Source organism: Gymnoscopelus braueri (genome assembly GCF_963280865.1).
Source record: "Gymnoscopelus braueri genome assembly, chromosome: 16".
Lineage (NCBI taxonomy): Eukaryota > Metazoa > Chordata > Actinopteri > Myctophiformes > Myctophidae > Gymnoscopelus > Gymnoscopelus braueri.
The window spans coordinates 40,517,295-40,539,851 of NC_137616.1; the positions used below are offsets into that span (position 1 = coordinate 40,517,295).

Consider the following 22,557-nt stretch of genomic DNA (forward strand, 5'->3'; position numbering starts at 1 on the left):
TCACTAAGATGTTCGTAAATAGTGCCTAAATAAAGTGACTAAAGGGGTGCGTATTTTCGATAAGCACAAACGGACGTGCGTCGGTGCGTGCCAACCGGTGTGTAAATCTCTTATATGTGTGTATCGCCGGTCTTCCTCATTTTTGTGGAAGTGAAGTGGAGTGAAACCCGTTTTTATTTAGAACTTAATATATATTTACATGAACTTAAATAGACTTTAACGCGTGTAAGATGAATTTGAGGGCGGAACACACACGTGTAGCATGATGAACTACATGTAAAAACGTCAGAGGCTTGACATGTTTGACATTTCAAATCCGTTTCAATATGCAAATAATGCGACCTGTATTGTTAGAAGGGTACATTCCAGATAATTTGCTGCATACATCGGAGTGCTGCATACTGTACATCCCTAGGTATGTGCAGAAACCGGTTTATAATTTCATGGTACAGAAAGTACATGACGCGAATACGCGTGCAAAATGCACATGCAACGGCCACGTGAATGCAATGACGTGCCGTAGAGCACGTTAAGTTACATTTCTTTAATCAGACTTTCAGAGAGTCTCTCTCTCTCTCTCTCTCTCTCTCTCTCTCTCTCTCTCTCTCTCTCTCTCTCTCTCCTCTCTCTCTCCTCTCTCTCTCTCTCTCTCTCTCTCTCTCTCTCTCTCTCTCTCTCTCTCTCTCTCTCTCTCTCTCTCTCTCTCTCTCTCTCTCTCATCTCTCTCTCTCTCTCTCTCTCTCCCCCCTCAGATAACACCCAATACAAATTCATTAATATTAATATATAATAGTTTTGTTTTAAATGTTCTAGCCTTGACGACCATGCAGTCTTATGCAAACGTTAAAATGTAAATTAGATAGCATTGTATTTAGACAGATGCCAGGTCATTGTTGACCTGGCATCCTAAGTGTGTGTATAGTTTCAATGTACATAAATTATTTATTTTTTGATATTATTATAATGTTTAGACTGATGATGGGTTATTGGTTTATCTATGATCCTAGATTACTGAGTTTATCTTGCTTACTGTAAATCACGTCTGCTAAATGCCAACATTGTAAATTGTAATTTGGCTTTTGTAATTTACACAGTGTCCTAGTTATTTGTGTTTGTGAAATAGCCTTATTTATTATTAAATAATAGGCTATGGGGGGGGGGGGGGGTGGCACCAGGTAAAATGCTGCCTAGGGCACCAAATTCCTCAGGGCCAGCTCTGACTACTGGTTACCAAATACTCAACTTGTCTTTCATCAATCTGACCAGGATTCAATGGGTTTCCCACATCTGATTGTGAGAACACTATCCATTCTGCTACCACTACTACAGATACTACACTGTGCATTTAGTGTAATGTTCTAATCAATGTGGAAAGCAAAACATCGGACGGGGATGATGGGGAGGGTTAGGGGTGTCAAGATACACTCATTTCACGATACAATACATGATGTTGGGTATATGATATCGATATGATACATTATTAATGTTCTTTTCTCATGTATCATCAACAATGGCCATCATCTTTAGTTTAAACTAACTTTATAAAGCACTTTAAAAAACAATTACAAAGTGCTTTGTACACACAAATAAATACATTTGTGCAAGCTTAAGGGAGAAGTGACTATAAACCCATTGTTTCAGAGGACAGATAGACACTAATATAACTAATATAATATAATATAACACTGCATGACTATAAATTCCACTAACCTCATATTCTTGTCCTCTGGACTTTACCAACCAAGTGCAGCCTAGTTATTTCCAACAGCTCAAAAAAATCTATAATACCAGATACAGTATAATACCATGTAAACCATCTTAGATTAGATGTAGGCCTATTTGAGAGTGCAGAGGCATAATTGCTTTGATTAACGAGCGTCAACGAGCATCAGCTGACACACAACACCTCCTCTCAGCAGTGCTTTAAACTGAAAGTGACTGGAGTCTGTTTCTCCAAAATACCTTGAATATGATGGAAGACATGATTAATAATTACTGTGATTATGATAAGCTTTACATTTCATATCATACACCATACAGTAAGAACTCCTATAACTTTCATCGGCAAAAAAAAAAGGAAAGTTTTTTAATAACAAAACAAATATTACGATACAGTATGACATCATGACAATACCTATCGTCACATTTTAAAACCATGATAGGCTATATCGTGGGATAATGATATTAAAAAAATATATATACATGTACATTGAAACTATACACACACTTAGGATGCCAGGTCAACAATGACCTGGCATCTGTCTAAATAAAATGCTATCTAAATTACATTTTAACGTTTAACTGTTTCCTAGGCTTTCCACTTCCTGTGTGTTTTCCACTTCCTGTCGATTTGATCCAATGAAATCCAATGAAACTGGTCAGATGACAAATGATATCCAATGAAATCCGACAGGAAGTGGAAAACACACAGCCTAGGAAACAGGTGAATATATTAATATTAATGAATTTGTATTGGGTGTTATCTGAGTAGATAGAAAGGTGTTTTATTATCTCCTGGAAGAAAGAAAGAAAGATAGATAGAGAGATAGAGAGATAGAGAGATAGAGAGAGAGATAGAGAGAGAGAGAGAGAGAGGACCTCTGAAAGTCTTAATAAAGAAATGTAACTTAACGTGCTGTACTGCACGTCATTGCCATTCACGTGGCCGTTGCATGTGCATTTTGCACGCATATTCACGTTCATGTACTTTCTGTACCATGAAATTATAAACTGGTTTCTGCACATAGGCATACCTAGGGATGTACAGTATGCAGCACTCCTTAAATGATCTGGAATGTACCCTTCTAACAATACAGGTCGATTTATGTGCATATTGAAACAGATTTGAAATGTCAAACATGTCAAGCCTCTGACGTTTTTACATGTAGTTCATCATGCAACACGTGTGTGTTCCGCCCTCAAATTCTTCTTATGGAGGCCATCACCCCTGCCCGCACACACACGTTAAAGTCTATTTAAGTTCATGTAAATATATATTAAGTTCTAAATAAAAACTGGTTTCACTCCCAGTTTATGTTGCATCTCTTTTTCCCCGTAACAATATAATATCTATTCCAAGTTTTATTAGCCTTTGGTCGTGAGGTTAAACTGTAAACAAAATTCTTATTCTCTTCATTACACTTGAGAGTCGGCTATACTTTATAAACGTTTAATCGTGTGAGGGACTCGCTTGCGCTGATCTTCAATTTGTAGATCAGCGCAAGGCTACTTTTACTTTTAGTAGGCTACTTAAGTATATTTTGATGCCAATACTTTTTTTTGTTTTTAAGCTTTGTCAGCTTGTAGATCTGTCCCTTTTGAAGAGAGTTGATGTATTCCGTCAGTTTCCGGTTGCCTTTTATGGTCTTAAATGGGACATGGAGCAATGCAAATGATTCTCCACATGAACGCGCCTCTGACTGTCAGACAAAAATGAGGAAGACCGGCGATACACACATAAGAGATTTACACACCGGTTGGCACGCACCGACGCACGTCCGTTTGTGCTTATCGAAAATACGCACCCCTTTAGTCACTTTATTTAGGCACTTTTTACGAACATCTTAATGAATTAGGCACAAATATGTATATTGTTCTACTATTAAAAAAAAAAAAATTGACTGGGTTGTGCGTTGATGGCTTGTTAACGACCGTCATTGATTCTAAATAGAGTAGACCAAGGTGTTACTTGATTTGAATACTTTGTATCATTTGAAATAGAGAGGGGTCACTGACCACTGTTCTGCTGTACTAAAAAGGTATATAAAAAACGGACTATTTTATCAATTCAAAATTGCATGACCCTCCCTTGGATTCAAAGTAAAATTAGCTGACCCTCCCTTGGACTAAAATTAGAAAGGCATGACCCTCCCCTGTTTTCCACCAGGGACCCCCCTCTGTAAATTTCGACTGGTCCCTAAGCTAACTTTAGACACTTTGCCTCACCTTTAATTACCTACATGTAATGGAGCATAAAAAACTCCTTAAGTAGGCCGTATTCTAACGAGACAATGTATCCGTTAGACCAGGGATGGCAGACTCATTTTAGCTCAGGGGCCACATGGAGGAGGGCGTACCGGACCGGTACCGGAACGGTAAAATCATGGCATAATAACTAATAATAACAATAATAACAACAACTTCAGATAGTTTTCTTTGTTTACTTTACTTAGTCTTAGTTAGTACAAGCACATTCTGAAAATGTAAACTTCACAAATAGGGATGGCCAAATGGAGACATGTTATTAACCGATTACCGTTAGGCCTTACCGATTAATTAATCAATTACCGTGAAGAACTTTTTTTTTTTAGTGCCAAAATACATTTTATTTCAAAGGGCCAAGTCTACACAGTTTGTTTTGTTTCTCCAGCAGAGTTTCTAGTGTCTCTATCTCTCTCTGGAAGAGGTTGCACATGAACTCTGCAGCCGCACTGAGGCGCTCCAAAACAAACAATACCAATACAAAGACGAGGAAGAAGAAGAGGAAAGTGGAAGTTACGTGTGGTTGCAGGTGTAGACTTGGCCAAAAAACCATAAAAAAAAATTTGGCAAAAAAAAAATGTAATGCTTTGCAAAATCATCTCGCGGGCCGGATTAAACTAGTTAGCGGGCCTGATCCGGCCCGCGGGCCGTACGTTTGACATCCCTGCGTTAGACTCACATATTGGGCTGGGGGAGGCACCTGTCAGTGGGGCGTGTTAGCTGTGGAATTAATTGGCATGGGGACTAAATTAGTGAATAAATGGGTAACAAATAATTGGCAACTCTAACTTTAAGGGGAAAAAAAGATGGATCTGGCATGGGAAAATGTGCAATTATAGGAGATAATTCGAGGAGCATCAGCATGTTTCCTCTGCCTGTGTTTACGTGCATGTGCAATGGGTCACCACCGAGCAGAAATAATGATTTTTAACCAAAACATCTTTTTTATCATTCCTCCCCTCTCCAAACCTTTTCTGGATCAAGACCCCCTTGATCATCTCTAAGGCGTTTGCGGACCAGCCATCTGGCCACTTAACAAGTTAAGTGCATTCTCAGAGCATATTTATTTCAATGATCAATCAATCTATTGTGTTCTGGCTTGGATCATTGGAGTATCTGTACTTTGACTTACCATAAGTGCTGGGATTGAGTACTTTTACCACCACTGCCTATGGCCTATCTAATAAGTCGATATGTTTAAATTGATGTTATTGTATTAATGCATTCTTATTTCTTAATGTATTATGACATACTTGTCATATCCCATTCACTGAGCAGCATAAGGCATTAATTGAGAAAAAATAGACTAGGAATCACATGGACCTGAGTCAGTTTCAGGTCCAGGGGCCTGTGGACAGGATCCGGCAGTACACGCACGCACACCCACTCAGTATTCACTGTGCATGGGTTGTGAAATTTGTCACAAACACATGCACACATACAGACATGGAATGGTACCTACGGCCATACAACACACACACACACACATTGAATTTATCGGTTGAAATGAGTGCCAAGGCAATGCCCATGGAGAGATACTATGACAGGAGTAATCTCTCTGCCAAGGACCAGCTCTACAGGGGGGGGGAAGAGAGAGAGAGAGAGAGAGAGAGAGAGAGAGAGAGAGAGAGAGAGAGAGAGAGAGAGAGAGAGAGAGAGAGAGAGAGAGAGAGAGAGAGAACAGATGGGACAGAGGGAGAGAGAGAAGAAGAGGGCATTGAATTTTAAGAATGAGGGAAGGTGTGTGTGTGTGTGTGTGTGTGTGTGTGTGTGTGTGTGTGTGTGTGTGTGTGTGTGTGTGTGTGTGGGTTTTGATTTGGCAAAAGTGCTAGTGACCTATGGGTCATCATAGCTCAATTGTAATTTATTATGTTATATATAATGTAATATATAAATTTACTGTTTTGTAGGCAATTTGTAAGGGCCTTTTTTATTTATTTAACTTTTTCATTTCCACTGCACTGCTGCGATTTACAACAAGCTGTTTTTACCCATGAGGCTTTTCAATTTACAGGGAACAAAATCAGTCACTATTATACCAAATTACATGTATACTCTAATTATGACGTGGTGCGCTCAGTGGAGTGCAAATCTCTGCCAGGAGGCACAATGGAGGTCTAGTGCAATGTCTCTCAACCATGTGTGGGTCAGGGCCCACTGGTGGTACGACCACGTTTTTCATGATAATACATAAAATGTATATTCAAAGATGATACCAATAAATAAGAACTTAAAGTACACTATGTACACTTGAGATCTTGAGATTGTAAATCGACAATATTTTGGGCAAACAACCCCGTCGTACGACCAAGTTTAAATCTGAATAACGTGGTTTTGTCTCGTCGTAAATCTTTGGTCTGAACTATACAGTATAGGCTCAAGAGAGGCAGAATGTTTGAGTGTGGGTCTGGTGAAAAGGACAGTGATTCAGGAGAACGAAGAGATGAATGGAACGGGAGGATGTGATGGAGGAGGGTGAGAGGGAAGAGGGGAAGGAGGGAGGCAGGAAGTGGAGATAGAGAGAGAGAGAGAGAGAGAGGTGACATTTGCAATCCCATTGACGCATGTCTGGGCACAGCTAGGATGTGTGTGTGTGTGTGTGTGTGTGTGTGTGTGTGTGTGTGTGTGTGTGTGTGTGTGTGTGTGTGTGTGTGTGTGTGTGTGTGTGTTATTCTTAGTCTTCGTGCCGTCATCAACGCCCAGCAGCCCGGTGCTGTTCACGCTGTGATGCAACATGTCAGCCATCGCCACACAATCTGCCTCACACCCAAATGCGTGCGCGCGTGTGCGGAGCAGTGAGAGAATGCAACTGCTCTGTGGGCCAGTGCAGGTGGGCGTACAGTACATGCAGTGTATATGTCCTGTATGTGTGACCGATTGTACGCGTGGGTGTACAGTATGTGTACAGTACAGTATGTGCATGTGTTAGTTAAAGGAGCACTTCACCCATTTTCAGCCTAACTTCATATAGACATACTACAAAAAAAAAAGAATAAAAAAAACTTGTGTTGATTTGGTGATGTCAACGTTAACTATTTGGTCCTCGCTATTACTCATGATAACACGCCAGCATTTTTGTCTACTCCCTCTGTGTCTCAGAGGAGGGCCGTGGACAGCTCAGAAACCCACCTACCAGTGACATCATTGGCTAGGCAGGTTCGGTCAATTTTTGGGCGGTGCAACCGCCCCTATATGTGAGGTTTGGACCCCCCCCACCCATTGCACCCCCCAAACCCTGCGCTGTGATTGGCCACCATTGTACCCCCCTAACCCTGCACCGTGATTGGCCAATCACAGTCTATTCAGGACTGTGATTGGCTAGTAAAACATGACACATGTGCATGTTTTTTTAAGTTAGGGGTGTACAATGGTTGGTCCACAATATTACTTCTCTTTAAGTGAACTTCCATCACTGTGATGACCACACCGCCCACTTCACACTGGGTGTGATTTTAATTTTTTTAATTAATGCAAGAACAATGGCTTCCATTATAGCAGGCTTAACCACCTTCGACATGGTGTCCCTTTTCTGGGCATGTCATAATTGGTAATCTGAAATGGAGTCCAAAAGGGAAGCACGCACTTGAATTACTGCATAATCTTGAAGTGCCACTTTTCTACTGAGGCTCAGTGTCAAGGCCAAAGGCCCACAGACCCTCATAACCAGAGAAGGCCACTCTGTGGCACTGGTTCTCAACCTTTCCAGGCCGCAACCCCCACAAATGATAATATTTGAACTGGGGACCCCCCACTCTGACAAGCACTTGGAATTGTAGGAGTTGATGCACAAGATTTAGTTTGACTCAGTTCCACAAGTAAATATTGTGAAAATAGCCAATCTATAAGCTCACAACATCCAATTAGCTCCGTCATTACTTCATCTTAAAAATGATAAGAATAATAAGAATAATTCATTGCATTAAATTACTTTTTCTCTTTTATTAGGTTATATCAACGTTCTTTTAGTGGTTTGAGCTGATGACAGGAAAGTATTACTGTTATTAGAATAACTTTGGAAAGGCTCATACTAGCCACTTCTTTACCAGTAAATGCACTGATTAGCCGTTTCAACATATGATTGTGTATCTTTCAGAAGCTTTGTAATCCATACTTATCTTCTGTGATTATTTACCAGTTTTTCAGTATTGAAAACAGTCCTTGTTTGCGTTAGCTGTCTAATTCAATCCCCATGATACCTTGATGCTGTCCAATGAAAGGCTGTGATCACACTGATCTAAAAGCCTATGTGCAATGTAATAACATAAGATTGACCCCTCTCCTGTCTATAGATCAGCTATTAGTGCTGTTTTCTAGTCACCGGAAGTGATGTTAGAAAGGCTGCTTGCTCAGCCAATAGGCAGGTAGTCTGACTCCAAGTCTGACTAGGGTGGATGTATGGAGAAATGCCCAGCGGAATCAGATACATTTTTGTTTTTGGTAACAACTAAAGTAATTAACTATGATAGTTTAATAATACTATCGGTTTATACCAGTGGTTTTCAACCTTTTTCATGCCAAGGACCCCTAAATTGATATACATTTTGCCGCGGACCACCATCTGAAAATGATTTGTGCCAGGGACACCCAGAAGCAAAGATTTGAGTTAAAAATGTTCGCTTTAAAAAATATAAATATTCAAAGATTTGCAAAAATGTTCAAGATTTTTCAAAAATAGCAGATCTACAAGCTCATAGTGCGGCACTATGAGCTTGTAGATCTGCTATTTTTGAATAGCCAAAAACTAAGTGGTTAAAATGATTGTGATGCTATTATAACTCATTTTGCTGGGGGGACCCCCTGGTAAGCCCCCAAGGACCACTGGTTGAGAACCACTGGTTTAAACAGAATGAATAGACATACTACAAAAAAAAAGAATAAAAAAAACTTGAGTGTTGATTTGGTGATGTCAACGTTAACTATTTGGTCCTCACCCCTATGACAGTCACCTACCGTCCGTAGAGAGGAGCTCCTTCTCTATCCCATTGTACACATCAGTGCTGCTGGTTCCCCTTCCTTTAGGACTGCTCCTAAGCCGCACTTGGAGGCGCAGTTTCACATCCCCGTTGTATGCATTACTGGACCTGGCTCCTGTGTTAAGAGGCTTTTCACTTGTTGGAATCAAACATCATGATTTCAATCCCATACAAACCCACTGTGCTCTCTCTTGTTTTGAACAGTTTGACAGTTTGCTGCTGTTGCCTCTGAGAGTCTGGGGGCAAACGTGGTAAAAAGGTAAGAGTGACCGTGCCCAGTATTGTTTCCTGCTCTGCTATGCTCTGGGACCATTTCTGGTCTTTCTGGTTTGCCTTAACCTTCTTAGGGTCTTGGTAGTGTTATATTGTGCATATCCGTTGTGAGGATAGTGTGTGGCTATTACTCCTCTCATTTCTGCTGGAAAAACTGCAGTGCCGAATCCCACTGATCTCTCGGAAAGCGGTTGGACAACTCGCAGTAATCCGGCAGCTTGTTAGCTTTGTCTCCTTGCTTTGTTTTACCTTGTGGTTTGTTCTCACTTGAAGCACAGTCCTGGATGAAAGTGGCTAGCAGTACGCAGCTCATTTCCTGCTGTAGAACTAACTTGTTCTCAGGGTTGTTATAGCAGGCTGCAATAAGGGAGGGAAAGAGCACTTTCATGAGGCGCGGCTGGCTGAAGTACTGGAAGGGCAACTGACACAGTTTCTGCAGCACGCTCGGCTGCAGGCCGGACTGCACGGTCGCCTGATTGTCGGGGTGGTCAACCGTGAAGTAGCCCACACAGATGATAACTTCATGGAGCAGCTCGTCAACGGACTGCTGGGAACAATACCCCAGCAGGGAGCTAACAATGTGGCGGAAGGCTAGAGAAAGATCTTCGGCTCCTAGGACAGACTGGAAGGCAGAGAGGTCAAGAAGGGCAAAGCTGTTGACGAAGCGGACCCCTTGCAGGGCCACCTGGATGACCGATGGCGAGTAGGGCGGCTTCTGGAGGCTCTGTGGGCCTTGGGCTGCAGATTCTGGTCGGGAACTGTGCAACAGGATACAGTAGAGTGTGTGCACTACTCCCACCAGGTCTGTGGCCCGCAGCAGAGTTGTCAGCCCAGTTGGATCTTGGCGCTTATGATTAAATATGCCGGAAGCGCATCCAGTCACGGCGAAGCATAGCTTGCACATGCTGTGCAGCAGAGTAGAGGCCTGCTGGAGGAAGACAGCCATCTTAGGACACACGTCTACAGGACCTTGGACCGACAGGAAGCACCCACTCAACTTGTCAATCAAGCCCATGCTCACCACATAGCTGATTATGTCGCGTGCGTGGGTGTTGAAGGACTCTGTGGCCTTGGCATCTGGAAAGCCATCCTCTCGACCGTCTTCGGGAACAAGTGGCCCCAGGAGCCCCAGGATGGTGGCACTGGTCTGCAGTAAGCCCGTGGTCAGGCTCCCAAACACTTCCCGGTTCACACTGCACCGGACGATGGTGTCCTTTTCATCTGGCACGTACAGCTTTAGCTGATGAAGCAGCAGGTCCATTAGTAGGGCTATTTTGTTGCTGAAAAGGTCATAGGAGCAGTTGAGGGGGCAGCCAGAACATGCCAGGTAGTAGGTGTTTACAGCAGCACAGAGGGACTTGAGCGGCAGGAGTGGCACTGTTTCGGTGGAGACAGTTGTGATGTCTTGAAGAATGAGCTCAAGTGCCGAGAAACCCCCTGCCAGCTGGAAGGTCACCTGATCTGCATTGTTCCGTTTCTCCAGGATGCGAGAGATCTCTCCTAAGGTTCTGTTCACACCAGATACCATGTTGTTGGCCCACTGGTAGCCGTCTTCGACTGGAAGCTGCTTCAAGAGGTCCTTCACCAAGCGCTGGAGCTTGATCTTGTATGGTGAATCAGGAACTTGTGCTTTTGCCTCCACTGTCATTTCAAACTCCTTTGACCTGGAGTCCATCCCCTTACGGAGCTTCTTTGCCTTCTTCCTCGCTTTCTGCCGCTTCTCTCTGTCTTTCCTGCTCTCTGAATGCAAGGTGCAAGTGTCTGTCACAGTGTCCACTATGTATTTCCTCAACGACAGATGTTCCACTTCGTCCTCGGAGAGCTCTCGTCCCTGGATGCTGCTATTGTCGCGGACGGCCTGTTGGTGCCTCTTGCCCTTGGTGTGGCTGAGCAGGTGCACCTCTGAGGTGATGTCGGTGTTACACAGTGTACAGTGCTTATTGCGCTCGTATGGTGTCAGTTTGGGGGGGTAGTCAAGGTTGGCATGCCTGCTGCCACTGCTGAGCTCAGCGGCCTTCTCCTTCCTCTGCTCCAACTGCTCCATGTGCCGACGGCTGCTTTCATCAAACTTGATTTGGATTTTTTTCTGCAGCTCCTCCGTGGCCTCCTGCTGAGCAGCGCTCAGAGCGGCCATGCGTTCCTCCTGATCTCGTACCCGTTCCCGAGCCGCGTCTTCCCTCGCACGTCCTTTTTCCTGCTTCTGCTGCTCAATGCGCAACTCCTGCTCCTTTCTCCTCGTCAACATTTCCTCCACCTTTGCCTGACGTTCCGCCTCCAGAACGCGCTTGCGCTCCTGCACAGCCCTGTCTCTGGCTCTGTTCTCCTCCTGTCTCCTGTGTCTCTCTTCCTGCTGGTCCATGAGACGCTGCTCGTACTCGTTCTGCTTGACCAGGGCGTCATGCCTCTTGTTCTGGGCTTCCAGTGTGTTGATGAATGCTATTTCATTCACCTTGGCATCCTCCACCTGGGCTTTCTTTACGATGGCATGGAGATGAAGCTCACGCTTGAACTCTGCTTTCAGCTGCTTCTCCCCCATTATCCTCCGACGCTCCTCCAGCAATTCCTCCCTATGTTTGCGCACCACTGTGTGCCTATCGTGGAGCTTCTCCAGATTTAGCATCTTCTGCTCCCTGATCTTGTCCCTGTTCTGTTGAGCGTTCAGTTGCCTCTCTTCACATTTCTTCTTGGATTCAGCAATGGAACTTCTGCGTGACAGGGGGTTAGAAAATTTCTCGTGCATGTAGATCCCATGTCCGGGAGGCCGGGAAGGTTCCATTTCCACAATGTCCCCCCACGATGTGCTCTGACGCCATGGCTCGCGAGCTTCATAGTCACGTACAATATCGTTCCAGTCCATATTCAGTCCACAGCTTCCGCTGACAATGCTGGCAGAGAGGTCACCTTCATTGTCCGTCTCCATGTCGTCAGTCTGAATCTCACCGGTTAGCTGATCTTCCTCAGCAATAGCGATAACCTCCTCATTGACACGCTCCAGGTAATCATTCTCAGCCTGAATCTCTCTGGTTAGCTGCTCCTCCTCGGCAATGGCACTGGCGATAGCCTCCTCGTTTTCGCGCTCCAGGTTATCATTTTCAGCCTGAACCTCTATGGTTAGCTGCTCCTCCCCTGGAACGGCAATGACAACCGCGTCCTCATCGGGCCGCTCCAAACGGACAGCATGCGCCTCTTTCTTAGACAGGACCTCTGGCTTGGGAGTGAAAAACTCTGTGGAGTCCAATACAATCTCCGCCGTCACGGAAGCCTCAGCCTGTCCTGGAACAGATTTTTCCGCATCTTGCGACTTACCCCCCACAGCCCTGCTGTCTCCCTGGGCAAGCAGAGTGCAGGTCCTATCCGCCAGAGGTTGGGCCAAGGACAGGGAGAGGGCCAGGTTGTGGACTATGACAGGCGGGGCCGGCACCGGGGCTGAAGATGGGGCCCAGTCGTGGGATGCTTGGGGAGGAGTGGGCGGTGAATTGGGGGAGGGTATGTCACCGCAGGACGCGTCATCACACTGTACAGCGTCTTGCATGCGCTCTGCGGGGGGTTCCATCACGTGCCTTGTGTCTGAGTACCCTGCCTCCTCCAAGGAAGCGGGCTCCACAGGGACTGGCTGCCCAGAGAGCGAATGGGCCCTGGCGTTGTCCTGGGGGCAGGGAAGCTGGACTCGCTGCCGCTGCTCATAGTGTGGATGGCTGTCATTGGTGGTGGTGTCCTGCTTGGACACCAGCACCTTGGCCATCATGATGGCAGCAGACAGAGGCTTGGAAGGGTAGATGTTGATGGTGACTGGAAGGGACTGGGAACTCTTGACCCGGTCAGCCCAGCTAGGGCCTGTGTGGGAGAGATGAGCCACAGCCACCGTGGATGGCGTCGGACCACCGAAGCTGTGGGCGCGGCATGCCCTTGGAGAGGTAACAATTCGGTGAGCCAAGGGGCTGGACTTGCGTTCTTCCCAGGCTAAAGAGTTGGGTCTGTTCTGGGCATCTGCTTTTTTCAACTTCTCATGGAGCTGGATCCTGTCTCTGAGAGCTTGGAAGTCGTGTACACCCGTGTTCATCAACTGCAGTACCTCTATGCACTCTACAACGCTCTGGTCTGAGTCACAGGTGGCGTACATCTCATCCATGTCTTGCTTCAGGTTCTTGTACCGGATGACATAGTTGCTCGGCTGCTGGTCCATTTTGCGTGGCTGTCTGTCTTTAGTCGAGCTCTTCTCCGCCCCCTTGTCCACCAGAGCGCCAGTCGTGCTTGTGCTTTCCACCCCGGCATTCTGTTTCTTATTCTTGTGTATTCCAGGGTTGATTCTCTGTGCCCTCGAATTGCCGTTAGAGCTGCTCTTGGACTTTGCTTCTTCCTCCTCTTTGTTTTCCTTGTTCTTCAGAGGGACACCACTGGCAGTGAGGTTTCCAGCTGCATGGCCCTCCTCCGCCACAATTCTCCTCACCTTGTCATAGTTGTTGGAACGCTGAAAGGACATCTTCAAGGCGGTAGTGGATGTCTTCGTGCCTCCTGCCTCCTCCGTGGAAGGAGCAGGAGCCGTTTCTAACAGACAACTCCGTCTCATCCCCACCTTGGCTAACATTCATTATTGTTGCCAAAGGCGCATCGAGGAAATACCACGTTGACGTCTGTCATGTCACAGCACCTGCAAGTGTTTCTTCACTTTTATACGCTCGGTGACGTCATTGCTGATGTCACCGGGCCAAACCAGAACCGTAGAGAATTTTCACTTGAGACATTTGAGTGGTTAGTTAATTCATTTGTTTGTGAAGTGTTTGTGTTCATACAGTATACTTACATTTGCTTTACAACCATGTAAAAAGTAACTTTCCTGGAGTAAGAAAGTAATGTTGAAAGGGTTGCCTGTAGTATATGTATAAGTACAGTAATGTGTTGGGGGGTGTCCGCTGGCCTAGCGGTCCAGGCGCATACCACATAATCTGGTAATCCAGCATGACAGCATGTCGCGGGTTTGACTCCCGTTCCCGACGACCTTTGCTGTATGTCTCCCCCCCATCTCTCTCCCCATTTCCTGTCAGCCAACTGTCCTGTCCAAATAAGGCATAAAAGCCCCCAAAGAAATATCTTTAAAAAAGTAATGTTTTGGTTATTTATAACCAACTGTAACACATAAGCGGCAGTCATGAATAGAGGGCCATCCAGTGCCTGAAAGTTACGGTACCATGAAACTATGTGCTTTTAACCTGATGTGAACAAAGTATTTCTGCATTGAGAAGGGGGAGGAATAAACCTCTTTCCCGTTGATATCATTAGACTAGTGAGCAGCAGTGTTGCCAAGTCTGCTTATAAGCAACTTTGAGCTTGTATTTCTAGTTGCTTGTAATGCTGCTTTGAAAGCAGTGCTTTCACACTGGCAGATACAAAAGATACAAAGCTACGCTATTTGTAGCTTTGTATCTGAAGTTGAAACCAGCTCAACTTTTTTTGTAGCTTTGTAGCTGTTCTAACTTTTGTAGCAGCTACAGACGTTGAATGTATCTTTTGTATGTTCATGTCGCTGGCTTCCTTTGAAAAAGAAGCTTGTATCGTTGTAGCTGCCAGTGTGAACTCAGCATAAATATTGGACCCCCATCAAAATGTGTGTTAAATTATTTAAAAAATATTACAAATGTGTTGCATTTATTTCATTTATTTTTAGATAGCCGATCTACAAGCTCACTTGGGTCATCATTTGCTAAGCATTGCAAAGAGAGATAGAATGTCTATGCCAGGTCTGTTCCTTTTATAAGTTGTTCATTAAACATATGTATATTATGGAGCTTCGTGATAGCAAAACAGCGGAACAGAAACCTTTCGGAAAAGCCCAAGCCCTTTGACGAAAACCCAACGATCTTCAGCCATGTCCAACAGGACAGGATGTCTGCTTTTTAATGACACCTCCATCTTATCTCCGTCAGCTCCTCCACCTCAACCGAATCTGGGTCAGAATTCATCGTTAGACCATAGGGGTGTTACTTCTGACGTCTGTCATGACATGGCACTTCCGAGCATTTCTTCACTTTTATAAGCTTGGTGATGACATCATTGCTGATGTCACTACACCAAAAGCAAAATAGAACTGAAGAGAATTTCATTGCAGAGCCACGCCATAATAATGAGGAGGAGCAGCTAACCAGAGAGATTCAGGCTGAGAATGATTACCTGGAGCGGGCCAATGAGAAGGTCATCACTATTGCTGAGGATGATCAGCTAACTGGTGAGATTCAGACTGACGACATGGAGACGCACAATGAAGGTGACTTCTCTGCCAGCATTGTCAGCAAAAGCTGTGGACTGAATATGTACTGGAACGATATTGTACGTGATTATGAAGCTCGCGAGCCAAGGCATCAGAGCACATCGTGGGGGGACATTGTGGAAATGGAACCTTCTCGGCCTCCCGGACATGGGATCTACACGCACGAGAAATGTTCTAACCCTCTGTCACGCAGAGGTTCCATTGCTGAATCCAAGAAGAAATGTGAAGAGAGGCAACTGAACGCTCAACAGAATAGGGACAAGATCAGGAAGGAGAAGATGCTAAATCTGCAGAAGCTCCACGATAGGCACACAGTGGTGCGCAAACATAGGGAGGCATTGCTGGAGGAGCGTCGGAGGATAATGGGGGAGAAGCAGAACGAGTATGAGCAGCGTCTCATGGACCAGCAGGAGGAGAGACACGGGAGACAGGAGGAGAACAGAGCCAGAGACGGGGCTGTGCAGGAGCGCAAGCGCATTCTGGAGGCGGAACGTCAGGCAAAGGTGGAGGAGATGTTGACGAGGAGAAAGGAGCAGGAGTTGCGCATTGAGCAGCAGAAGCAGGAAAAAGGACGTGCGAGGGACGACGCGGCTCGGGAACGGGCAAGAGATCAGGAGGAATGCATGGCCGCTCTGAGCGCTGCTCAGCAGGAGGCCACGGAGGAGCTGCAGAAAAAAATCCAAATCAAGTTTGATGAAAGCAGCCGTCGGCACATGGAGCAGTTGGAGCAGAGGAAGGAGAAGGCCGCTGAGCTCAGCAGTGGCAGCAGACATGCCAACGTTGACCACCCCCCCAAACTGACACCGTACGAGCGCAAGAAGCACTGTACACTGTGTAACATTGACATCACCTCAGAGGTGCACCTGCTCAGCCACACCAAGGGCAAGAGCCACCAACAGGCCGTCCGCGACAATAGCAGCATCCAGGGACGAGAGCGCTCCGAGGACGAAGTGGAACGTCTGTCGTTGAGGAAATACATAGTGGACACTGTGACAGACGCTTGCTCCTCTTCAGAGAGCACTAAGGACAGAGAGGAGAGGCAGAAGGCAAAGAAGCTCCGTGAGGGGATGAACTCCAGGTCAAAGGAGTTTGAAATGGTAGTGGAGGCAAAAGCACAAGACACGCCGTACAAGAACAAGCTCCAGCGCTTGGTGAAGGACCTCGTGAAGCCAGCCAGTGGGTCAACGACACGGTATCTGGTGTGAACAGAACCTTAGGAGAGATCTCTCGCATCTTGGAGAAACAGAACAACGCAGATCAGGGTGACCTTCCGGCTGGCAGGGGGGTTTCTCGGCACTGGAGCTCATTCTTCAAGTCATCACAACTGTCTCCACGCCCGCTACAGGGCCACCCCTGGGTCATTTGGCTCGACTTCATGCAGGCCAAACCAGTCGTGCACCCGCACACATGCATATGCTGTGACGATTTAACACTGCTGCCGTGTTTGCCGCTTTTGACATTTTTAAGTGTAGCCTGGGATCAAGCCCGATTCACTACGTTCGGCGTATTTGTTTTTTTCACTGAAAAAAATATGTTCTCAAATGATGCCTTTTTTTTAAATCACAGTGTACATTTATTTCCATCATAGTATAATTCTATGACATTTTTCATATTCACAACAGTAAAATATGTTAATGAAAATAGTAGGCCAATGTGACCTTTTTTTGTATAATAATGCAACAGTACTGAACAGTACAGAATAGCGCTAGACAGAACTGTATCTTTGTTTGTGTCATTCATTCAAACCTTGAGGTTGCCCTCATTTGCAGTCAGTACAATTTCATATCGTCATCAATATTCACATCAATGATGCAATAAAACAAAACCAACTTTCCCCTATCTTAAACACAAGTTTAAAAGCAGTTGCAGACATTTTGTGGGTAGGTCTGAAATCAAAGATTTAAATTGACCGTATACATGTAATGGGAGAACAGATCGTTAATTTAAGCTACGGGTCATTCCAAGTGGTTGGGGCACTAAAACAAAAGGCTGTTTTCCCCATTTCAGTCTTTACTTTGGGGACCTTTAGCATGAGCCAGTCATTGGAGTGAACCTTTTTCATGCCAAGGACCCCTAAATTGAAATACATTTGGCCGCGGACCCCCATTGGATTTTTTTTTGTGCCAGGGACCCCCAGAAGCAAAGATATCAGTTAATTTTCGCTTAAAAAAATATAAATATTCAAAGATATGCACACTTTTTCAAGGTTTTTCAAAAATAGCAGATCTACGAGCTCATAGCTTGTATATCTGCTATTTTTGAATAGCCAAAGCTAAGTGGTTAAAAATGATTGTGACGCTATGTTAACTGATTTCGCTGGGGACCCCCTGGTACCCCCCAAGGACCACTGGTGGTCCCCCGGACCCCTGTAGGGTTCAGTGATGAGTCCTATAATGTTCACCATATACAAACTGCAGAGCAGAATGAAAAACTGTATCTAAGGGCTTGAGGATAGAAGGAAAAGCATTCCCATAAATGACATCTCCATAGTCCAACAACACAAAGAAAGACTACTTCAGTAACCCTTTTCCCACATGTCATTGGGAAACTAGCTCTGTTCCTGTAAAAAAAAAAAAAAAAAAAATGTCTTTATGGCATTTAACCCTTTAAGGCCGGGGAGGGAACGCATGTGTCATTTTAAGATCTCTTTGGGCTATTCAAAAATAGCAGATATACAAGCTCATATGAGCTTGTAGATCTGCTATTTTCTATTTTTTTTATCGTGAAAATGTTCAAATCTTTAGTTTGAATATATATATATATACTTTTTTAAAGCGAAAGTTTTTAACTCAAATCTTTGCTTGATCCTAACAGTTTATTTTCCTAATTTTTTTTTTTTTTACTTATGTTGCAATATTATCAATGATTTTCAATCTTTTTTCATGTCAAGGACCCCCAAAATAATATGTATTTGTCCGCGGACCCCCTCCCATCTAAAAAATATTTTGTTCCAGGGACCCCCAGAAGCAAAGATGTGAGTTAAAAATGTATATAAAAGATTTGCACACATTTTCACGATAAAAAAATAAATAAATGCAGATCTACAAGCTCATAGCGCGGCACCGAGTGCCGTGCTATGAGCTTGTATATCTGCTATTTTTGAATAGCCAAAGAAATCTTAAAATGACACACATGCGTTCCCTTCCCGGCCTTAAAGGGTTAAATGTGAATTTGTCATCAAGCCAGATTCCAAGGTACTTGTATTCAACAACCCTTTCTATATTTGAGGTATAATGCGTAGGTTATTGTAGTCAATTTCCCTGTTTGTTTATACTAGACAATTGGTTCTCAAAGTGGGGTCCGGGGACCCCCAGGGGTCCTTGGGGTGGTTTCAGGGGGTCCCCAATCATTTTATATGTTGACAATCAAAAATAGCAGATCTACAAGCTCGTACATCTGCTATTTTTTGAAAATCTTGAAAATGTTTGGAAGATATTGAATTTCGATTCAATTTCATTAAAGTGTCAAATCACTACAAGTTGTCTCAAGACACTTTACATGTAGAGCAGAGACCCGACAGTCCCACCCTGAGCAAGCAATTTAGCATGCAATGAATATAATCCTTTTTTTTTACGTACATCTTCTCTTCTGTGGGTCCCTGGCACAAAAACCTTTCATATAGGGGGGTCCACGGGCAAATACTGTACACATACATTTGGAGGTCTTTGGCACAATACAGTTTGAGAAGTGTCAATTAGCCTAATCAAAACAGAGGGTATTGGAAGGCAGTTTCTTGATCTACCACAGTGGACCATTTCACTAAATTTTCACTAAAGTAGAAATGCCAAGTATTTTTGAACGCTTTTCCGTTCCAATCGGTCTCTCCTTCAAAGATAAATGCATGGAGCACCCGCTATCCATGCAGGCCACTAGCACTCTTAAAAAATGCTATAAAATGTCCGTGGGTAGCAATCCAACAAACGTGTGTTTTTCTGGGTTTCGTTTTTTGCGTAATTACAGGATTTAAAGAAGTAAGCAATGCCCAGTGCTTATTGGCCCTGCGCTTGGCCGTGTTATTTTAACACATCCATAAAGAGACTCGGGCCGGTGTGTTCGAGACTAACTAGACAGGAAACCTTTGAGCAAAGCAGAGGAATGCTGCATGGACACAGGGTCCAGTTCTTGGGGTATAGTGCTATTTTGCTCAGCATGTTTTCGGCAGCATTACATTATTACATTACAGTCATTTAGCAGACGCTTTTATCCAAAGCGACAATAAGTGCATTCAACATAGGTATTGTAGGCAAGAAAACTACTAATCACCAGAAGTCTTAAGTGCATTCTCTTCTAAAACAAGCAACTAAGAGCGCTAAGGTAAAGGTGCAATATATCAGCTACCTACTTTCTTAAACAGATGAGACAAATAGCAAAATCAAATGAGCAAGAGCAAAAACAAATAAGTGTATCAAGTAAACAAGATCCAATAAAACAAGAGCTCGTACGAATAATTGAGGCTAAGAGGAAGGGTCAGGGTAGTGTTTCCTGAAGAGGTGGGTTTTCAGCCTGCAGCGAAAGATGGGCAGTGACTCTGCTGTCCTGACATCAGTGGGGAGTTCATTCCACCACTGTGGGGCCAGAACAGAAAAGCTGTGACCCTTGTAGATCGGCCAGAAGGATCTCTGAGCGACGGGGCATCCAGTCTCCCCGAGGCGGCAGACCGAAGTGGTCGGTCAGGGGTGTAAGGCCTTTTTTTTGGCGAGCAACGCAAGATTGTGGATTTGCCTATTATAGGCGAGTGGCGCCCAGTGGTCTAAGAATTAATCCGATAGTAGTATACAGTATTGGGGTGCCTGCTGGCCTATCGGTCCAGGCACATGCCACATATAGGCTCTAACGCAGCCGTACGGTTCGAATCCCAATTCCGACGACCAATTCCGTCTTTCCCCGTCTCTCTCCTGTCTTTCTACACTGTATTACTATCAATAAAGGCAGAAAAGCCCCGAAAAATATAAATACTCAAAAAAAGTACAAGTAAACGGCCTACCTCTAACTGTTTGTAAAGTATAGCCTACTTGAGTATAAAATGTACTTAACTTTCCACCACTGGTGACACCACGTCTGTGTATAACTACTACTCCATTGCACAGTTGTGACGGCTGTTGTTGTCTTACAACAAGAGTGTGAGACAATTCAGACCGTTTGCGCGCACGCACGCACACACACACACACACACACACACACACACACACACACACACACACACACACACACACACACACACACACACACACACACACACACACACACACACACACACACACACACACACACACACACACACACACACACACACACACACACACACACACACACACACACACACACACGCGCGTTGATGTCGCTCTAGGGGAGGACTTCACACTTTATCTATAGAGTATTTTATTTACTTAATCGTGTTGTATTGGATTCTCTTACACTTTCCCCATTATCATCCATGTCCGTCTGCTCCAAACAGCCCATTTAATTCCTCCATACATGGCTGGCAACATATTCCTATGTGTATAATAGGCTACTTTGATTGCCATCTTTGAAGAATAACCATCTCATCATGATGTAGGCACATAGACAGTCCACTGGGTGGCGGTGTTGTAAAGGTAGATATCACATCTCTCATCCAGGATCACTGGGACCCTCAGGGTTTGCTTGGGTGGGCTCTTACAGGTCTGTAAGGCTGAAAGTGCACATGCACATGCATGGGGGACATGCAGACAAACACTGTTATATAGGCTACAACAGGTAGATACTTGTCCTAGTATATTTTTTTCACTGGATCAAACTATAGATACAGTACAGACATTGTGAATAACAATAATCAAGGGGGCACGGTGGCACAGTCGGTAGAAGGTCCTGGGTTCGATTCCCGCCGGGGACGCTGTGGGCACTGGGGGCGTGTTCTCTCCTCCGTGTCATCAGTGACAATACCCTAGGTGGGGTTGGCGAAAGGGCCTTTCTGTGTGGAGTTTGCATGTTCTCCCTGTGTCCCCTAAGGTAGGTGCCCTCACAAGAAACATGCAGTAATCCTGGTCTCTATACTGCCTCCCCCTGGTCAGCCGGGGTGCCTGATGGAGGGGAAAGGAACTGGTTGGAATAACGTGTTCCTTCCACGCGCTACGTCCTACCGGGGAAACTCCCCCCTGTCAGGTGATAAGAAGCGGCTTGCTCACTCCTCGTGCATTGAAGGAAGCATGAGCTCAGTTCTGGGCTCTCCCCAGGCTGGCAGAGGGAGAGTAGGGCCCAGGATTACATAGGCACTGGCCGAAAAAATGGATTACAGAATCGTGGGATAAAAATGTGTAAAAAAAAAAAGAAAAGAAAAAAGAATGACGATAATCAATCCGCAACACAATTTATACATTTTCAATTATTTTAATATGTTTGAGCAATTACAAAACAACATCGCTTTGATAAAATAAGTATCCAGCAATAAAATTATTAACTTATATACTGTACCATATACAAGTGACACATTTTAACAGAATGGCTATTCAAAATGACCAAGAAATGTCTCTGGGTGCGGGAGAGTCAACCTAAATACTACAATGATACACAGTAAAATCCTCAGTGTTAATATATCCACACGTAACTCTGAGAGTGAACAATTGCAACCTTTGTACAAAATGTACATTTGGTTGCATTTGTACACTCTCAGAGTTAAAGCTGCACTATGTAACTGTCCTCTTCTACCCCGGATTTGAACCCGGTTTCCTGTGCAAGTGCTGACCTTTTTTACCATTGAGTTAATAGAGCCTGCCTGCTTGCTCAGGGGATACATTGAATCCTGACCATGAGGTCAAAATTTGTGTCTAGGTGAGACATGACCTTTGACACGATCTAAATGTCTCAATAGAAGAGCAGGGAGACAATATACAACCACCCCAATTGTATGAATTATATTGTATTAACATAATCTACCATATTAAAGATTGGAAAAAATAACATTTTATGTTACATAGTGCCGCTTTAAATGAACACTCACAAGTTTTCTGTGTTCTCTTTTTTTTCCCTTTTTTCTTTTTCGAGCAGATATGCAGCTACAATGTGTGTCAATGTTTTATTCCAAAATAACGC

General features: G+C 44.5%; 1 protein-coding gene across 1 annotated transcript; it reads right to left on the reverse strand.

Annotated features, from left to right (window-relative positions):
- Positions 1-9,363: 9,363 nt before the first annotated feature.
- Positions 9,364-13,812, reverse strand: LOC308102973 (S phase cyclin A-associated protein in the endoplasmic reticulum-like; the record flags this gene model as incomplete). Its single annotated transcript, XM_080452826.1, has 1 exon — positions 9,364-13,812. The coding sequence occupies one exon, from the start codon at positions 13,810-13,812 to the stop codon at positions 9,364-9,366; it is 4,449 nt and encodes a 1,482-aa protein (XP_080308952.1).
- Positions 13,813-22,557: the final 8,745 nt, after the last annotated feature.